Source organism: Balaenoptera physalus, assembly GCF_965194825.1.
Source record: "Balaenoptera physalus genome assembly, chromosome: 4".
Lineage (NCBI taxonomy): Eukaryota > Metazoa > Chordata > Mammalia > Artiodactyla > Balaenopteridae > Balaenoptera > Balaenoptera physalus.
This window is the reverse complement of record NC_138891.1, coordinates 78,578,428-78,599,433: the sequence shown is the minus strand read 5'-3', so window position 1 is coordinate 78,599,433 and position 21,006 is coordinate 78,578,428. Positions and strand designations below refer to the sequence as shown.

General features: G+C 41.3%; 1 protein-coding gene across 3 annotated transcripts in view; it reads left to right on the top strand.

Moving 5' to 3' along the window:
• The window catches only part of CD86 (CD86 molecule), a 65,807-nt gene extending 44,807 nt beyond the window's left edge, over positions 1-21,000 (top strand). Inside the window, exons 3-7 of one of the 3 annotated variants that reach the window (XM_082459419.1) lie at positions 5,087-5,422; positions 7,002-7,310; positions 10,036-10,188; positions 17,566-17,611; positions 20,093-21,000. In XM_082459419.1, coding sequence (XP_082315545.1) covers positions 5,087-5,422; positions 7,002-7,310; positions 10,036-10,188; positions 17,566-17,611; positions 20,093-20,108 — 860 coding nt within the window. In that variant the 3' untranslated portion in view covers positions 20,109-21,000. The other 2 variants (XM_082459421.1, XM_082459420.1) reach the window with 2 other exon arrangements.
• Positions 21,001-21,006: the final 6 nt, after the last annotated feature.

Genomic DNA, 21,006 nt, shown 5'->3' with positions numbered 1-21,006 from the left:
TGAAATCGCCTAGGCAAGGGCAGTGATGGAGAAGCCAGGTGCCTAGGAGGAGATGGATACTGGGAGCAGTGGGTAGTGTAATCTGATGGCTTGGACTTACCAGGAGCTGAATTTTTTGACATGTAATGATGTGTTTTACATTTTACATTTACATTTTACATTATATGATGCTTCATATATTTTAATAGATCATATTTCATATAACATACAGTTCTATATTTTATAAAATATACAGACATTATATATCTATAATATATAAATATACATAATTGTATATACATCATATTTATATCTATAGTGGGATCCATGGTGAGCATGAGATCAAAGCAAAGCTAATCTTAACAGAAATACCATCTCAGCCATGAAAACTCCTGGAGAACCATCCCTGCCCTAGTCACCATTTAAGGAGTGATGAGAGAAAACTGACCAGGATGTCAGAGATTGGGAAAGAATAGAGTTTCAGAAGGAGAGACGGCCAACAGTGTGGCGTTCAACAGCATGGTCAGAGAAGATGAGGTCTGAAAAGTGTTCTGCGTTTGGCAGTGGGGGGAAGCCACTGACAACATCTGCCAGGGAGGTTTCAGCAGAGAGGTGGGGACAGAGGCTGGGGTTGGAGGCAGCAATCTCCACTTACTCTTTCAGAGAGTTGACTAGAGTCTGTCATACAGAGTGAAGTAAGTCAGAAAGAGAAACACAAATACCGTATGCTAACACATATATATGGAATCAAAAAAAAAATGGTCATGAAGAACCTAGGGGCAGGACGGGAATAAAGACGCAGACCTACTAAAGAATGGACTTGACGACATGGGGAGGGGGAAGGGTAAGCTGAGACAAAGTGAGAGAGTGGCATGGACATACATACACTACCAAATGTAAAATAGATAGCTAGTGGGAAGCAGCCGCATAGTACAGGGAGATCAGCTCGGTGCTTTGTGTCCACCTAGAGGGGTGGGATAGGGAGGGAGACGCAAGAGGGAAGAGATATGGGGATGTATGTATATGTACAGCTGATTCACTTTGTTATAAAGCAGAAACTAACACACCATTGTAAAGCAATTATACTCCAATAAAGATGTAAAAAAAAAAAATAGGAGAAAGAGAAACTAAAAGCAGTAGAAGAGGGTACTGCTGAAGTAACTGCTGTGAGGAAGGGAGAGGGTGGAGAGCCGGGTGAGCAGCCCAGAGGCCAAGTTAAGTGGAACTAGAGACTACCAATTTGTAATGTCACCAGTCTGATCAACTGCATAATTTCCTCCAGGAGTGCTCAAACATTCAGTCGTAAGAACAGATATGTAGATCAAAAGTAGATTGTTCTTGGGATGAAATCTGCACAAAGGGGCAAGTTTATTGAAGTTGCTTGCAAGAGAATGACTGAAAAAATATTCTATCGCTGTGCTATCCAATATGACAGCCACCGGCCACATGTGGCTATTTAAATTTAAATTAGTTAAAATTAAATAAGATGAAAATTCAGTTTCTCAGTCATACTAGCTACCTATTAAGAGAGTGCTTTTGGAAAGCACTGCATTATAGGGTCTAGACTGGACAGAGCTGAGGTCTTGATAAAGTTGAAGAACAGATGTAGGTAGAGTAATCAAGAGCAAATCTCGGTGGAAAATATCTTGTGGACAGAGATTGGTACATTGAGGTTTAAGATTCTAGGGGCAGAGGTGTTCTTGGTGATAAGGTTTAGGATTATGTCATGGGAAAGGGGCTGCTGAAATAGCCTGTGGATGAAGATCTTTGAAGTGGGAAAGATCAAAGAACTTTGAGGCAGGGGTGTTGGTAAACTCATCCATGCCAAAGTCACCCAATTTGATAGGAATAATTGATTGGAAAGAAAGACCTTACATCTAATGCCAAAAATCTTCAGTGAGCAAGGAAGTAGTGACAAATGATTAGTAGCTAACAGCAGTGAGGGAGGAGAACACCTCAAAAGGGGAAGAGTGTTGCTCAAGGTCCCTCTGACGTGTGATAAAACAAGCAGTGGCTGGAGGCATGTGACATTCTTTGGGTTGGGCCAGATTTCAGTTAAAGCACAACCCTGGGGGAAACATTTGATGAAGAGGTTGAAGACATAGAGGAGTTTATTACAATGGAATGAGGCTTCCAGAGGGCCTAGTAAAGCTTTGGAGGAAGTTTAGTAAAAGAAGGGAAATTCATGAGTACAGATAAGCATAGTAATATGAGGAAGATATGACCCTAGAATACATAAGACATGCATGCGGGGTAGTAGCTGGGGAAGACTGAAGTCCCAGGTGGGGTCAGAAACCTCACAAAGTTAGAAGACTGTAGTTTTTGTCTGACAGCCAAACAGTTTCTTGCTGATGACGTCCTCAAGTATCCTTTGAAAGAAATGTCTCCAGCTGATTAGGGAGGTGTCTAGATGGATTCTTGAGTGCCTAGCTCCTAACATCATCATAGCAACCAGTTATAACTAGACCCAGACCATTTCTATGACTCAAGTGCTAGGGAAGAGAGAGAATCTCAATGCTTACCCTCCAGTGGAGCCCAGCAAGTCCCGTAGCTGGGCGGCGTGAGGTTTGGGGTCATAACAGGGGAGGCCTGAAGCCACTTAGAAAAAACAGACTTTGAGCTAAATCTTCCCCATATCGTCAGAGAGGCAATTAGCATGCATAGCTCTAAGTGATGTCATGGAAGCCAGTGGTTGGTGAGGAACTATGGAGTGTAAGTTGTGAAATACTTTCAGTTCCACTCAGAATGGACTTCAGAGTGATTTCCACCCCAGGGTGAAGAGACAGGGTTTGGGGAAGGGTGGATGGAAACAAATTTTTCTTGTTCCGTCATCTGTCTGTTCCACTCTGGAGGCAGAGATAGAAATACTCTATTGCAGCTTCTCAAACTGGAGGTCTGTTAAAAATGCAGATTCTGACTCAGAAGGTCTGGAGTGGGGCCAGGGATTCTGCATCCCCTTGGGGATGCCAATGCCTTTAGAGCACAGACCACACTTCCGGTTGGCAGGTGAGAGGGGAGCAGTTACATGGGTGGAAAAATTCCGTATAATCTTTGGGAGAGGGAGCCTGGGTCTTGGACCCCTCTGTGAGTGGAGAGAATGGGTGGGCAGGAGAAGAGGCTCTGTGAGGCTCTGTAGGGAAGCAACCCTAAATTAGGAAGACAGAAGAAGCCAAAGGCAAAGTCATTTCCAGGCCAGAGGCACTGCTGAATAATAACATAATGGTGACTGTTAACTGGCAGAATTTTCAACTATGTGTTTGGTTTCTCCACCAGGTCATCTGCTCTATATCATATGGCAAGTTAGTGATAAAACCAGCATGAGTTTCCCCAGAGATAGTTGCTAGAAGCTTTTACAGTAGGTGACACCCTTACATTATCATTCAGAGTTCAGCAGAGGAGTAGCAGCACCCCAGGAGTGCCTGATAAGTAGTTACTGAACACAGTAAGTCTTCTTTAGGTCCCCCTTTCACTGTTCCAGGTACCCAGGTAGTTTTCCCGCCTCCCTCCAATATGGGAATGCATCTTGTACAGACTGTACTTTCTGCTTTCAAGGGCTTCACAGGCTTCTAGTGAGTATAGTGCAATAGGCAGTGATTCAAACTTGTGCCGACTCTCACTGATGACTGGAGTCCCTTCCCATAGAGTTCAAGACCACCCCAGGCACCCACCCCCTTGATTATGGTTCTCACTGGGCCACTCTGCACACAGTTCAATTTCACCAAGTGCATGTCACTGTTATTTCTCTTCTACTCCCTCTTAGAAGAGAAACCTATTGATCAGATCAATTTAATTTCTCCTACCACCCCTGAAAGAACACCTCAGATAACTCCTCTCATCTCCCTCACCAACCGCTTCTCCTTTCCTCCTTAATGTCAACATCCCTTTACTGAAGTCTGGAATGATGAAGCTTTACTTAGAACCCATCCTAACTCCCTCCCCAAGGTGGCGTCTAACTTCATATTAACTAAGAAACAGCATTTCTCCCCTAACCCTGCACTTCTCACTCACCACTACTTAATTTCTTGGCCGGGTCTCAAGCAATTCTGTGATCCAGAATAGGTCTTACAGAGACCCTATAATCAATCACATTTAAGGAGTGAGGAGACCCAAATCCCTCCACAAACCCCAATATGCCCTCAGGGATGAAAGCCTTTCTCTGAACTCTCCCAGCACATTCTCCAGGGGTTGAAAACATTTCCAAAAGCAATGCATCCTGGGGAGAGCAAATCTGTGGTACCTGGGGATTCCCCAGTACTCCAAAAGTACATCCTCACCTTCCCATTTATGATTCATTTCCAGCATTTCATTCATGTACCTTAAATGGTCTTCGACCACCACAATCCCAAAACAACCATCAAATCTGCCCAGTTCCCTTTCTGATCTCTGAAAGAGCTTAGAGAGGTCACAGAATAGAGGCCTTGGTTGACCATTTGTGTCATTTCCAAACTGTTTTATACCCTTGGGAGAGCTGGCCATGGGAGCAGCAGTCATGAGGGAAACTCTATAAAGGGAACTATTTGAATTTCAAAGATATTATTCACTCTGATCCCCAGCTACCGAGGCATAATGAAAGGAGGGATATCGGAACTCTTTTCACCACAGCAGGCCAAGGGATAAGGGGATAGGGAGGGGAGAAGGGAGCTTTTGGTCATGGTGAAGAAGTAATGGAGCCTGTAACAGCTACAGTGAAGAGAATCAATATTCAGATTATAGGGAAGTAACCAATGGGTGAATGAGTTGTCTAACTTTGCTGATTTTCTGTGTTCTGGGATTTAAATTCACAGAACCATAGTACTGGAAAGAACCTTAGAACATTTAGTCCACCCCTTCATTAAACAGATAAGGAAACTGAGCCTCATAGGAGTTGCAGTTTGCACAAGGCCACCCAGTTAGTTAGCAATAGAGTAAGGACAAAAGCCCCTTCCTTTCTGCACACGCCAATGTGTATGCACAGTTCCAGAGTCTAATATCTACTTCTTCAAGATCATTACTGATAAGATAGCATCTGGGTATTATAAAGAGAAACGGAGTTTCTGGTTTTTTTTTTTTTTCTTTCTTTCTTCCCTCTTGTGTCTCTTTCCCCACTTTCCACCTTTCCTTCTTTTAGGTGCTGCTTCCTTGGAAAGTCAGGCATTTTTCAACGAGACTGGAGACCTGCCATGCCACTTTCCAAACTCTCAAAACCTAAGCCTGGATAAGCTGGTGATATTTTGGCAGGACCAGAATAAGTTGGTTCTCTATGAGCTGTACAGAGGCCAAGAGAATCCTCACAATGTTCATCCCAAGTATATAGGCCGCACGAGCTTTGACCAGGACAATTGGACACTGCGACTCCACAACGTTCAGATCAAGGACAAGGGCTCTTACCAATGTTTCATCCATTATAAAGGACCCCAAGGACTGGTACCCATCTACCAGATGAGTTCTGACCTGTCAGTGCTGGGTATGTAGCCAATGGCGCGTTCAGATCCAGGGCCTTCTCAGATGAGACTGCAATAGGTGGGGGGGAGGGCTGCCTCGAGAGAGGCAGAGGACAGCCAATTCTGGGAAGCCCGTTTGAAGGGAGTGCAGGGCTTGGGAGTAGGGAACTAAGAGTCCTTCGTACTTTTTATAGTTTACTTCTGAATGATCTGTAAGAATCTGCTTTGGGGACCAGATAGAGCTAACTAAACCAAGGTAATGTGGCTAAGTGAAAACCATGGGTGATTTGGCCCTTAAGTTTATATGAACCATATAGGTCTCAAATCTCTTTTACATTCATTTTCTCCTTTAGTCCAAGAGTTCTCACCTACTAAATCTTTGCCTGGAGCTCCTACCAAGGGTGACAGCTGGCTGATTTGGGATTTCCCTTCAGCCTTCTGGAGGTTGCTTATGACTTGTTTGCTGCCCAACCATAAGCCCAGTAGACAGGAGGGAAATAACCCAAGGCACACAATCCAAAAGCTGACAAACCAGCTCCCTTGTTTTTCCAGGCCTTGAAAAACCTAAATGTCACTACAGATTTTTTAAAATTAAAATACAGTAAAATTATTTTTATTTTGGTGTACAGTTCTATAAACATGAACTTATGTATAGATTTATATAACCAGCAATATAAACAGGATACAAATCATTTTCAGCACCCTAAAAATATTTCCCCGTGCTATGCCCTTATAGTCATATCCTCTCTATACCCATAACCCCTGTTTTGCATCTTATAGTCTTATCTTTGTGTGAATGTCACATAAATGAAGTCATACAGTATGTAACCTTTTACGACCAGCTTCTTTTATTTAACGTAATGCCTTTGAGAGTCATCCAAGTTGTTGCATGTATCAAAAATCTGTTCCTTCTTATTACTAAGTAGCATTTTTGTTTATCCACTCAACCCATGGAAAGACATTGGGTTGTTTTCAGTTTGGGGCCATTATGAATAGATTTGCTGTAAAAATTCATGTACAAATTTTTTGTGTAAACGTAAGTTTTCATTTCTCTAGAGTAGATACCCAGGTGTGGGATTACTAGGTCCAGATGAATTATTGTTAATGAGGTTTAAAGTAGGTAACACCATGGCAATCTACCTTCTACCGGCCACATCAGGTACAAGCAGAGTGCTTAAGGAGTGGGTGGATATAGCAAAACTTGTAACAATATCATGCTAATCACTGAAGTTTTAGAAACAATAGACTAAATTATAAATTAGTATGTAGAACCTGCACAGCATCTACTGACTACAGAAGAAGAGCAAGGGATTTGGCTGGCAGAAGGGGCTAGCCCCCCTGTTGCTCAGAGAGCACCTCCTTGACTGGGGTAAGCGGGAAGTAAGCATGCTGGCCCCAAACTCCGTTCCTGAAAAATAAATGTGGGATCACTATGTGGCTCTCACCGTGGGCTGAGGCCCACAATTTAGACACCCTGAGGCCTGCCAGATGTGTCCCCAGTGAGTTCCCAGGATACCTAGTTATTTGTTGTTCCCTTCTAGATACATCTAAATTTAAACTGATTTCTTTTTTTTTTTTTTTGTATCTCTATTCTGCTTTCAGCTAACTTCAGTCAACCAGAAATAAATCTAATTCCTAATCAAACAGAAAATTCTAACATCATAAATTTGACCTGCTCATCTACACAAGGTTACCCAGAACCTCAGAGGATGTATATATTGCTAAAAACTAAGAATTCAACTACTGAGCATGACACTGTCATGAAGAAATCTCAAAATAATATCACAGAACTGTACAACGTTTCTATCAGCATGTCTTTTTCCATCCCTCCTGAAACAAACGTGAGCATCTTCTGTGTCTTGCAACTTGAGCCAACGAAGACACTGCTTTTCTCGCCACCTTGCAATATAGGTAAGCCTGACAGTTTCTTTTATCAGGTATTATACACAGATGGGTAAGGCAGAGCATCCAATGTCCCCTGCTTGCCAGGAAACCTCCAACTGGGCCATTTTGATACTGTTAGGAAAGACCCAGACAGAGGGCTCCTGTTTCATCTGAGTGCTACAAGGTCCAAGAGGCTATGAACCTGTGCTGCTCTTGAGGAAGCATGTTCTTAGCCTTGACACTGGCCCAGTCTTTTGGGCTACCTTTAGATAGAAGATTCTGGAGCTTAGGTTAAAAGATGCAGGATTTCTCCAGGCTAAAATTCTTCCACTCATTAAAACACACACACACACATACACACACATTCATATATACATACAGCACTTGTTATGAGTACAAAACCATTCTAGACATTGTTGGTTTCAGGGGAGAAAACCAAAAGGTATAAGACATGCTCTCTGCCCTTCTAATAGAATCAGAACTCCACGATGGACACACATGGTAAATTGGATTGTAAAAGGACTGAATTAGAATCTAAATTATATCCCATGGAAATATACAACTAAATTTAAAAACAAGAGTGGCTGATAATAAGATTTATAGGCATTCAGAGATAGGCAAGTTCCTTGAGGGTCAGTAAAGGCTTCCTAAAGGACATGGGACCTTATATTACCATAACAGAAATAACTGGGCTTAATAAGTGTGGGAAAGAGGTGACAGGTACTCAAACTTGTGGTAGCTTCTGAAAAATTCTGAAACAGCATTCAGGCTTGGGAGGTGAGAGGGCCACAATCTATTAGCAGTATCTGCCATGGGCACAGGCAGTGGTGGCCATCAGTACACATGTGTCAAGGAAATACGCAGAAGCAGAAATGCTTGTGGCATGTTGACAGTGTACTATGGGGGCCAATCCCACTGGGAGAGGGTTGGAACTAAGCAGTGTACACTAATAGGAGCCTGCCATTTTAAATTCCTGGCTTTGCCCTAGAATACCTCCATATTTGAGACCCCACTTTTGAGGAGCAGTAATTGCAAGTCTCTCCTGCAGTAAAGGCACTCTGTACCCACACTGCCTTCAACACTGCTTGTTCTGAGCCTGACCCCTCCTCCCACCCATCTGCCTTCTGTTTGCCTTGGCCCCTCCTCCACCTCTGGCCCCTTGGTTTGCCCCCTCCTAAGGCATCCATCCAGCTCCTTGCTCCATCCTCTGGCTTTAATGCCTCCCCTCTCCTCGTGTTTCATTGTTCAAACATAACTTGGCCTCTTGATGCATTCTTACGGACAGCCCCTGGGGCCAGTCCCCACCAGCCAGCTTAGCTGTACCAGTGGGCCAGTCCCCTGGGCAGGTGCTGATTTCCTTCTGATCAGACACCTCTGACTCTTGACAGTTCAGTAACTGGCGAGGTCACTCTGCCTGTCCTGGTTGCTTCCACTGTAGCCTCTCTTGGCCTGATAGAAGCCTCTCCCATGCTGTCCTGAAATTTAGCACCTTCTTGGCGCTGCCAACATCACCACACATGACACTCCCTGGGGCTCTCTGCCGTGACCCCCACAGGGACAGAGCCTCGCCACCACTAGAGCCTCAGCGTGGCTCACCTGCCTGCCGTTTCTCAACTGCTACCAAAACCCTCCTAGCTGCCGCCATCTTCAGAAATGTTTCAGCTCTAGCTGCCTCAGGAAGATGGGGCTTGCCTCTCTTGTGTCCCTATTCTATGGCTAGATCAGATATAGGTTAGGCCCTGTGTCAAGGAATCGTTTTGGGTATCAAAAGGTAGCAGCCTCCATGTTAACAAGTATTACCCTCCTTTACTGGGATGCCAAACAGGTTCAAGTGAGATTAAACTGGGACAGACTCAAAACGTGTTGAATGTGGCCTGCAGTACCAACAACTCCTTTTCTTAAGGTCCCAGGAACAGGGCATGGGTCCACAAAATGCCCCTAAGCTAATGGGAGGTCAGCTGGCCCTATTCTCCTGTAATTTGAGATTAACTACCAGACCTCTTCCCATAAATGTCTATAAGATGGGCCACTCAGTCTTAATTTTTCCGCCCAAAGCCTGTTTTTTAACTTCCTGTAAGTTTAGGAGTCCTTGTGCAAGGAAGTAAGTCCTGACTTCACAGGAGCGGATTCTGACCCTGATCCTCAGGGCATGAAGACATATCAAAAGTTTTCCAGTAGGAGAGACAGGCTGAAAGCCATGCCTGAGGAAGTCCACCTAGACATCAGGGGAAAGAACAAACAAAGCTGGAGATAGGAGGCCTGTAAAGAGGCTGCTATGTTTGTCCGGGTGAGAGGTGTCTGGAGCCTGATTTAGAGATGATAGTGGATGGAGGAATTACTATAAGAGAAACTTCAAAACTTGGGGCCTGACCACACAGGGGGCGGAGGAAGCCGGATGCTGCCCAGATGACTGTACCTTCAGAGCCTCAGTACAGGTACATTACCCAGATTCCAGAACCGAGGGCCAAGGTGACCCTCTTCTAGATCACGGTCATTGTCATCTCAGTCTCTGGGAAGGGAAGGCAAGGCAGCTCAGTCCAGGCACTTGGTCAGAGTCACTGGCTTGGTTCTCAGTCAGCTGCCGAGGCCCTGAGACTTGGATTTTCTATGGCCCAAATCATGTGGATTTCAGGCTGCTCTTGGCAGAAGAGCCCTGAGGAGATGCTGGCATGTAAATAAAGCGAAGAGCAGCAATTATAAAGCTTTTATAATCAACCTTCCTGGCTGATTGAAAACTTGGGTTCATTTTTAGATGCAAAGCCACCTGTGCCAAGCCCCCCTGTCCCAGACCACATCCTCTGGATTGCAGCTCTACTTGTAACATTGGTCGTTGTGTGTGGGATGGTGTTCTTTCTAACACTAAAGAAAAGGAAGAAGAAGCAGCCTGGCCCCTCTAAAGAATGTGGTGAGTCAGTGCTTGTCCTCTCTGCAGATTGCCACTTTGCAGCTAACTTCCGATCAGCTGCCTTCTGGAGCTCGTTGGCTGAGCCCCAGGCTGGCAAAAAGTCAGCAGGTGTTCGGAGGAAAAGGTTCCCTCAGGGTTTTGAGCCCATATAGACGGGACTCAGCAGCTGATAAGGTTGCCTGGATTTCCAGGAAAGGCAACACTTCTAACCTAAGGTTTACAAATGTACTTCTGGTTTCCAAACAAAGCTGATTATTCCTTGCCTTACCTACTTTATTTCATGAGGTTACTGTGAGAATTCAATGAAGTAAAATGGTGAAAACACTTCTAAATGTTCACGATTATGGACCTGATGATGTTCAGGCAGGGATGTTTGGTGGGAGAAGGGGAGGATTAGGTGACCATAAGATTTGCCTTCTCATCTCTAAAAGTCTCGGTTTACTGAGAACTAAGTTAGATGAATTATTCCCCACTGACTTTAAAAAATAATATTAACTCATATGGATTACCAAGTAGTACATATCCATTACCAAATATACTGAAAATAAAAATCACCTATAGTTCTACCAGTAAGAAAAAATGATTATGCCGACATTTTAGTGTATAACTTCCAGATTTTTCTATGTATTAATCTGTTATTTTTCCATAAGTGGGATAGTATTATGAGGACTGTTTTTCACAATTTGAATAATATAACATGTACTGTTTTCTAACTTTTTTATACTAAATGTTGGAAGAATATTTTCAGTGTCACTAAGTATTATTCTACAGCATCATTTAAAATGGCTGCAAGATACTCCGTTATGTGGATACACCTTAATTTATTTAACCAAGTCCATATTGTTGGACAGTTGGGTTGTTCCCATAGTTTTGCTATTTTAAACAGCACTGCGTTGAGCAGCCTCCCCATTGACTTCTGTTGTAAAAATGCCCTGTGTTTAAGGGGGGGCAAAGTGGTTCCTGACTTTATAAGAATCCCATGCCTGTTTGTGGTTTGGGCTGGTTTGGATGAAGTTGTAAGATAAGCTTGGACTTTATCTCAGTAATTGCCTCCAGTAAAAGTTTGGTTGGTGCTAATAATTAAGGTAAAAGCTTCTTACTCACTTATGGTAAAAAGCACAAGCTGAGTAATGCTTCTGGTCAGCATCTTAAGATTTCAGGGTACTGATTTTAAGATCCATCTAGAGAATAGACGGATGACATTAGCAGTCATTCATTTCATCCAGCTGTATTCCAAACACAAGAAATTTAGGAGTGATGATCCAGTTTCAATACATTAACACAAAGCATATGGCAGAGCCATTCAAACTGCCAAAGTACAGGGTATACTGAGAGATTTCTATGATACAAAAGTGTAAAATTCACAGTGCAGGGTCAGATGTACAGTTATATCATGCTTGTCTAGGCTTTGACTTTTCAAAGCGAGAATTTTGAACTTCTCTTTCTCTCAATCTCATTGCTATTTAGAATTAGCTAAATGTGCAGAAGCAACCTTCTGCTTGGAAATAAGCTGTCTCCTAAATTTGGTTTTGCATTGGAATGATTAGCTTACAAACGAAACAAAGAAAAGGGATGGAGAAAAGCCAAGTAAAATGTTTCTTCCCCTAAAATGCAATCAGAAAAATTCAGGAGACTAGATAAGGGAGTTAAAGAGGGTGTGTCTGTATATATGAGAGAGTTGTAAGGGCGTCTGTTGCGTTTGAGATGGTCAAATTGAGCTATGAGTATTAAAAGGCAGAAGACCACAAGAGAGCATAGTACATATACGAACCCCTCAAGAACGTGATAAAGAATATTGGTAGAAAAAAGTTGTTTGGTCAGATAGTCACATGTGCCAGTAAGTTTGGTCAAAGAGAAGAGCCTTGATATCATTGGAGGAGGGAGATGTACCAAGTAACCATGCCACGTAGATATGAGATGTTTGTAAAACTGGGTTTTGTAACTTCAGCAATGTCTGCACTTGTTTGTGGATACCCCTGGCATTGGCTGTATGATAGGCAGAATAATGCCACCAACAAGATATCCACCTCATATACCCCAGAATCTATAACATGTTATCCTACATGGCAAAAGGGACTTTTCATACGTGATTAACATACTGAGTTTAAAATGATGAGTTTATCCTGGATTATCCAGGTAGACCCAATCTAATCACATGAGTCACAGAATCTTTCCCACCTGGATTAGAAAGATGAAATGGAAGGAGGAGAGATCCAAAGCTTGAGACAGGCTCAACGCACCACTGCTGCCCTTGAAGATGGAGGAAGGGGCCGTAAGCCAAGAAATGTGGGTGGCCTCTAGAAACTGGAAATGGCCCCCAGCTGAAAGCCAGCAAGGAAATGGGGATCTCAGTCCACAAGGAACTAAATTCTGCCAGTAGACAAACATGGAAACAGTCATGACCCATCCACAGAGACACAAGCTTACTGATGAGTAGAAATTTCTCCAACAATGCAGCTTCCTCCTAATCCAATATTAATCCTTTTCTCAGAGGAGACAGCCCTCCAACTAACTAACTTGGTGTCAAAAGTCCTTTCCAGTGATTTTTCAGTAGTTACAGTTTTTCTATTCCTCAACCGTACATATTTACCCTGTTTAGGCTGTTAAATGAATAAAAGGGAAATGCCATGGTTGTTCTAGCTGGTTTCTAATCTCTCTTCTCTTTTTTTGTTTTGTCAAATAGGGCAGTTAAAGCATGAGAAATTGTAGCCTTCAATTACTGTCTTTTCCCAATCAGAAGTTACCCTCTCAGCTTACCCAGTGGGGAGAAAGACTAAAATAGCTCCTCCTGAAGTTTTACTTCCTCATTTGGTTCTTGTCTGACTAAAATCTGTATTGTAATAGTGCCTAGCAACCTACAATTTGTACAACTTGCCTCCCTCCTCCAAACTTGGAAAAGTCTCAGCTCTTTCAGGAATGATTTCTTAAAGGGAAAATGTCTTTTCCAAAATAAATCATTTTTAACCACCATTTAAACAGAAAGTGTCACAGGGCTTAAAAACTGAAACCAGGTGATATCATCATATCTGCTCTTCAAAATGCTAAATTTGTAATCAAATCCAAAAGTTTAGAAGCTGTCTTTTTATTGTCTGCTTTCATTTTAAAATAGAAGCTTTTTTAAAAAAAAAACGGTGGTGATTTTGTCATGAGTATGAAAGGATAATATTATTTGTGTTGGTGTACAGACATCCTGAAATACTGTATTCAGCTATAAGCATTGTTATTTTTAAGAGGAACTTTGACAAAAATAGAATGTAACTAGATTTACAAAGTATCTGGAAGATCAGTCAAATATACAATGGAATATTACTCAGCCATAAAAAGAAACGAAATTGAGTTATTTGTAGTGAGGAGGATGGACCTAGAGTCTGTCATACAGAGTGAAGTAAGTCAGAAAGAGAAAAACAAATACCGTATGCTAACACATATATATGGAATCTAAAAAAAAAATGGTACCGATGAACCTAGTGGCAGGGCAGGAATAAGGACGCAGACATAGAGAATGGACTTGAGGACACGGCGGGTGGGGTGGGGGAAGCTGAGGCGAAGTGAGAGTAGCGTCGACATATATACCCTACCAAATGTAAAATAGATGGCTAGTGGGAAGCTGCTGCATAGCACAGGGAGATCAGCTCGGTGCTTTACGATGACCAAGAGGGGTGGGATAGGGAGGGTGGGAGGGAGGCTCAAGAGGGAGGCGATATGGGGATATATATATGCATACAGCTGATTCACTTTGTTGTACAACAGAAATGAATACAGCATTGTGGAGCGATTTTACTCCAATAAAGATGTATTAAAAAAAAAAAAGAAGTATCTGAAATAACAGAATGCTCAGCCTGGGGGAAAAAAAAAAGCCTTGGGGAGGACACAAGTGCTGCCTTTAAATATCTAAAAACTGCCATAGGGTGCAAAGATCATACTTAACTGAGGCTCTAAAGGGTATCTCGATGAAGGTTATAAGAAGGTAGAAAGAAATAAGAGACTTTTCTAACAGTTAAAGCTCTTTTAAAATTATATAGAAGAGACAGACTTTTCCTTCCTCCCATTAAGGATTAACTGCTACAGGAATTGCCCTCCTGCTGTAGACAACTAGAATCAGACAAAATATATGTAACAACTGTTTTCAGATATTGGACAACAGGCTACAGAAAACTATAGTCCCTGAGAGAAGGGAAAAGATGAGGTGAGCCCTATGATTGTCCACAACTTACTGCCTGGAGTCAGTTTCTAGGCTGCTCTGAAGGCAGGGGGAGCCCTAATACCAAAACTAGAAAAAGACATTACAAGAAAAGAAAACTACACATATCCCTTGTGAACACAGATGCCAAAATGCTCAACAAAATTAGCAACTGAAATCTAGCAGTGTATTAAAAGTATTATACATCATGATTAAGTGGGGTTTATTCCAGGAATGTAAGGTAAGTTTAACATCCAAATATCAAGCAATAAAACTCACCTATTGAAAGACTGAAAAGAGAAATCATGTGGATACAGAATACATGTCAATGGATACAGAAAAAGCATTTGGCAAAATTAATACCCATTCATAATTTTTCAAAAGAAAGATAAACTCTTATAAAAGTAGGAATACAAAAGAATTCCCTCAACTTGGCAAAGAACAGCTACTAAAATCCTTTAGTTAGCATCATAGTTAAGGATAAAAGACTGATTGCTTTCACCTAAGATCAGGAATAAGGCAAGGATGTCACTCTCACTGCTTCTGTTCAACCTTGTACTGGAGGTCCTAGCCAGTGCCACAACTCTAGAAAAAGAAATAAAAGGCATGCATATTGGAAAGAAAGAAGTAAAACTGCCTTATTTTGCAGATGACATCATGTTTGTAGAAAAGCCTAAGGAATCCATTAAAAGCTATTAGAACTGATTTAGTGTAGCAAAGTAGCAGGATACAAGGTCAATACACAAAATCTATTGTTTTCCTACATACTAACAACAAACAATTGTACACTGAATTTTTTAATACCATTTACAGTAGCATCAAGTAATATTAAAGACTTTGGAATTAATTTTTAAAAACAAGTACAAGACCTGTATGTATACTGAAAACTAAAAAACATTACTACTGACAGAAGTTAAAGTAGACCTAAATAAATGGAGAATTATGCCGTGTCCATGGTTTAGAAGACTAGCTATTAAGATACCAGTTCCCCCAAACTGATCTTTGGTTTCAATGCACCATCAATCAAAATCCTGGCAGGCTCTTTAGTGGAAATTAAAAAGCTTATTCTAAAAGTTATGTGGAAATACAAAGGATCTACAATTGCCAAAACAATTCTGAAACATGACAACAAAGATGGAGGACTTATACAACCTAATTTCAAGATTTATTATATAGCTATAGTAGTCAAGGTGTGACACTGGTGAAAGGACAGACATATCAATCAATGGAACAAAATGGAGAGTCAAAAAATATGATTTTGTCAACTGATTTTGACAAAAGTGCCAAGTTAATTCCATGCAGAAAGGATAGTCTTTTCAACAAATGGTATTGGGTCAGTTAGATATCCACATGGGAAAGTATGAACCTAGACACCCAAAAAAATAACTTGAAGTGGATCATAAACCTAAAATAAGAGCTAAAATTAAAAAACTTTTGAAAGAAAACATAGAAGAAAAATTTTGTGAGCTTAGGTTGGGCAAATCTCAGATAGGACACGGTAAGCACAAACTGTATTATAAAAAGATAAGATTGATAAACTGAACTTTATCAAAATTAAAAATTTTTGCCCTTTGACTTTGTTAAGAAAATGAAAAGTCAAGCCACAGACTGGGACAAAATGTTTGCAAAATATAAATATAATAAAGGACTTATAACCAGAATACATACTTATATAATACTACTCAGTAATGAGAAGACAATCCATATAACAAAAGGCAGAAAGTAAAAGACTTGAATAGATACTTCACATAAAAATATACACAAATGGCCCATAAGCACAGTCTCACAGTCATAACACCATTAGTCATTGGGGAAATACAAATTCAAACCATAATGAGATACCACCCCATACCCACTAACATGGCTAAAATTAAAAGGACTGATAAATGTCAGATGTTGGAGAGTCTATTAAACAACTGAAATTCTTATGCTCTACTATACAACCCAGCAATCCTTGATATTTACCCATGAGAAATAAAGACATATGTCTTCACAGAGACACACACACACATGTCCATAGCAGTTTTCTTCATAATACTGAAAACCTGGCATCCTGAATTTTTGCAGTTGGTGAATGGATAAACAAATGGTGCTATATATATATACAATGAAATACTGCTGAGCTATAGAAAGGAATGGACTACTGGTAACATGAAACAACATGAATGAATTTCAAAAGCATTACGCTACGTGAAAGACACTAGGCACGAAAAGACTACACATTACATGAAATCCTAGAAAAAGCAAAACTACTGTGGCATTAAGCAGATCAGTGGTTACAGGGGATGGGGTGGGGGGAAGGATTTGATTGAAAAGGGGCTGGAGGGAACTCTTTGGGCTTATATAAATGTTCTATATCTTGGTTGTGGTGGTATTTACATGACTGCATACATTTGTTAAGCTCATCAAAATCTGTATGGAAAATGATTGGATTTTACTGTGTATTTTACCTCAATAAAACTGATTATTTTTAAACACACACACATGCACACACAAAGAGAACTGCCAAAGATAGGAAGTGTTCAAAACCATCAGGGGTGTTGTTGAAAGCATTGCTGCGGTCCCTAAATTCCTCCCTGGACCCTGGGTTAACAACGCCTGCTGTAAGGCTGAGAGTGGGACAACAGCACGGTCATAACAGTCAACATAGAGGAATTTTCACCCGAAGTTGCTTCAGTAGTAAGTCCATGCCAGTAGGAACTCAGGCTTTGGGAGGTCCAGCCCACTAGAAATTTCCCACTTGAGCCTCTCCATGCAACCTTGTGTATTATTTGGTAGCACCAGCTGGCTAACCCATTTAGGCACCAACATCTGGAAGATTTCCTTTTCCTCCTCCTTCTAAACCTTACTTTCAGAAAAGGATTGGAAACTTATTTTCCCATCACTAAATGATTGCTAAAACTAAATGTATTATACCTCCCAGTAGTATTTTTATTTTAGTAAAGAATAGAGCTGTAAGTAAAACCTATTCCCAACATTAGAACTTAAGGCACAATGAACAAAAGAAGGCATTTGCTTTTTGGATGAAAGAAGCTCCTTCTCAGTCCCCATGAAATCTCATCAAGGAACCATCTATTCCACATATATGGCAACAACGATTTCTCTCTGAGTCCTAGGACTTAGGAGCCTCTTCAAACTTTCCCTCTTTTAGTTTTTATGGGCAATACATTTTCTGAAGTTGTTTTTGTCTCTTTCAGAAACCATCAAACTGGAGGGGAAAGAGAGTGAACAGACTGAGAAAAGGTGAGTCCTGACCCTACAACATTGTTGAAAGAGGTACAATGCCCAGAGAGTCTATAATTTAACTAGGCTTGGTCTGAGGCATGCTGAGACCTCAGCATACATGAACTAATGGAGAGGAAGAGGAAAGTCAGACTAGTTAGGACTTGGAGGAAAATGTCCTAGCTATAAATGGATGGCAGTGTGCCCTATGCACAATGCCCAAGGGTCATGGCAAGTTCAGTTGTGGTCAAGTAAAAAATTAATACCAAAAGGGTCTGATGTGGTGAGCATAGGCTGCATCTTATTCACCATGGTAACCGCAGTACCTGGCACAGTGCCTGGGTGTCCTACATGTGTGGAATGAATAAATAAATCAGTGAGGAGTGATAATATGTACCCTCTAGCCTCAGTGTCTTTGCATCTGCTGTGCCCTCTGCTTGGAATGTTCTTTGCCACTTCTTCACCTCATTCTTCAGATCCTGACTCAAGTTGCACTTTCTTAAAAACCCTTCCCAAACTAGATTGTGTCAGCCTGTTATAGTATCATGTGGATTCCTGTGTTTTTTCTTCATAACACCAGGTTATACTTATATACTGGTATAATTATATTATTAAACTCTATAAACTTAACTAAATCAAACTTTATAGAGGGCAGGGAACATATCAGTGAAGCTCATCATTGTGCTGCCAGAACCTAGCACAGTGCCTGGCATATAGTGCTCAATAAATTTTTTAAACTGTGAAATTGCAGCAGCAGATATGTTTGTATCTATAGAAAGTAGCCTTTTAATAATACTAACAGTTTTCAGTAGTTGTAATTTTCATGGTGAATACTGGTTGAAAGATGATAGGACTTATAGAATTTACACTCTAATGGTTTGATAAGTATATAACATGTTGAAAAGGAGTTTTGTGGAAAAGTAAACATTATTCTGGGCTTTAGTTTCTCTTACGTTTGCTTTCAGCTGAGCAATAGTTTAAGTTGTTTGTTTGATTTGTACTTATTTTTCATTTATTTGGCTTTCTTTCTAGATCCTTTACCTAATCAAATCCAAATAAGAACAGCACTTAAGTAACCCTAAATATGGCATAGGAGAAGTGTGTATATCCTTTTCTTTATATTTTCCTTTGTTCACGTACGAGGGCTGTGGAAGGCAAAATTTGGTGAGGTGCTTTTTTTCTTTAAGAGTGCAAGTTTTCAGATTGTTTTTAAAAATTCAGTTTATTTAAACCAAAAAAAAATTTACCCATTTCTCCCACCTCCATACCCCCCCACCTCTGGCAACCATCAATCTGTTCTCTGCATCTATAAACTGATTTTTTAAAATTATTATTATTCCTTTATTTTTAGATTCCACATATAAGTGAAATAATATAGTATTTTTCTTTCTCTGTTTGACTTATTTCACTTAGCATAATACCCTCAAGGTCCATCCATGTTGTCACAAATGGCAAGATTTCATTCTTTTTTATGGTCTACTGTATGTGTGTGTATATGTGTATCACAATTTCTTTATCCATTCATCCATCAGTGGACACTTAGGTTGCTTCCATATCTTGGCTATTAAAATAAATATTTGTTGAAAGAATGAATGTATGCATGATGGAATACACCAAGATTCCTGGTGATCCATCCTTTCACAGCATGATGCAATCAGATTGTCTGTACCTCCACCCACCCTGAGAAACTGCACTCTCAAGAATATCAATGCTCTGGTCACATAGTCATGGGGTCAAAGCAACCCTAAGTCAAAAACCTGGTCACAGGGCTTCCCTGGTGGCGCAGTGGTTAAGAATCCGCCTGCCAATGCAGGGGACACGGGTTTGAGCCCTGGTCCGGGAAGATCCCTCATGCCGCAGAGCAACTAAGCCCGTGTGCCACAACTAGTGAGCCTGCGCTCTAGGGCCCGCGTGCCACAACTACTGAAACCTGCACGCCTAGAGCCCGTGCTCTGCAACAAGAAGCCACCGCAATGAGAAGCCCGCGCATCTCAACGAAGAGTAGCCCCTGCGCACCACAACTAGAGAAAGCCTGCACGCAGCAACGAAGACCCAATGAAGCCAAAAATAAATTAATTAAATAAATTTATAAAAAAAACCTGGTCACAGAGACACAAGTCATGATCCCAGGGTGCACAGCTCCCAGTGTGCCCAGCACTTATCTGGATACACCAGCCGCTGTGAGTCTCGGAATCCAGGATGGTGAGCCCAGGTGCTGAGATCTTGCCTGCCCTGTCAGACTTAGCTCAGAAGTGGTCCGGAAGAGCTGCAGAGGGAAGGTAGCAGGGAATCAGCATAGGGCAGGGGCAGGCCCAGACAAAAATCAAAGATAATAATTTAGGAAGTGTGGACGGTACATCTCCACCTCTCTTCAGTAGTTTATTTCTCCTCATTGCTAATGCAATGTCCCCTTATATTCTGCCCTATCATTGAAATCTAGAAAGAGAAAGTGGCTCTACTGTGAAATCTCACTGAATTCTTTTCTCTGTTTTTCCAGAGCAGAACTCCAAGAACCTGAAAGATCTGATGAAGCCCAGTGTGGTATTAACATTTCAAAGACAGCCTCAGGCGACAAAAGCGCTACACATTTTTAATTAAAGAGTAAATGCCATATGACTATCCGGTTTTTATATGCTTTTCTTTTCAAGTTTTGACTGACCTTTTTCTTGTCTCTCTAAGCCTTCCCAGAAGGCAAGAGAATATTACTATTAATAATAGAGGGGGCTTCACAATTCCCTCTAAGTGAAATAGCCTCCCTACAATGCCAGCTCTGCTCTCTATGCCAGGAGCAGATTTTAACTGTTTCTTTTCATTTCGGAGCACACTTGTGGGTCAAGCCCACCTAACTGGTTCCTGGCTCAGGAATCATGTGTAAGACTAACACCTCCTGCTTCAGATTCAGTCTCTTATGTTATAAATTGTGTTTTATGTAAAACTCCCAATTCCTGGAATTTGTGGCTTTTATCTACCCTGAATCTCAGGTAGTGCCTCATTCATCCTGTATACCTGTGACTGAACAAACTCCTTTCAGTCCGGGTGGGAGTTATGTATTTTTATGGCCTTATAGAGTTAATATTAATATTTTGAAGTATAAAGAAATATGTACTATAATAATGTAATTACTGAGAAAAGTCCACCCTCTGCTAAGGAGTTCCTATCCCTCTGTGAGGGTCAGTAAGGAAAGTGGTGGCCCAGTGTGCTGACAACAGTGAGCAGACCAACTCAAAATCTGGGAAATTAGAGACAGAGAAGGAACCTGTTCTGTAGCCATTACCGTCTGGGCTGTTGCTAATGTTAAGGAGGATCCACCTGCCCAAGAAGCTACTGCTGAGCCTTAGCAAAGAGTGCTGGATACAGCAGGAGAGCGCTGTGCATCATAAACCCTGCTTCTCTTCTCAAAGAAAATGACTGAGACA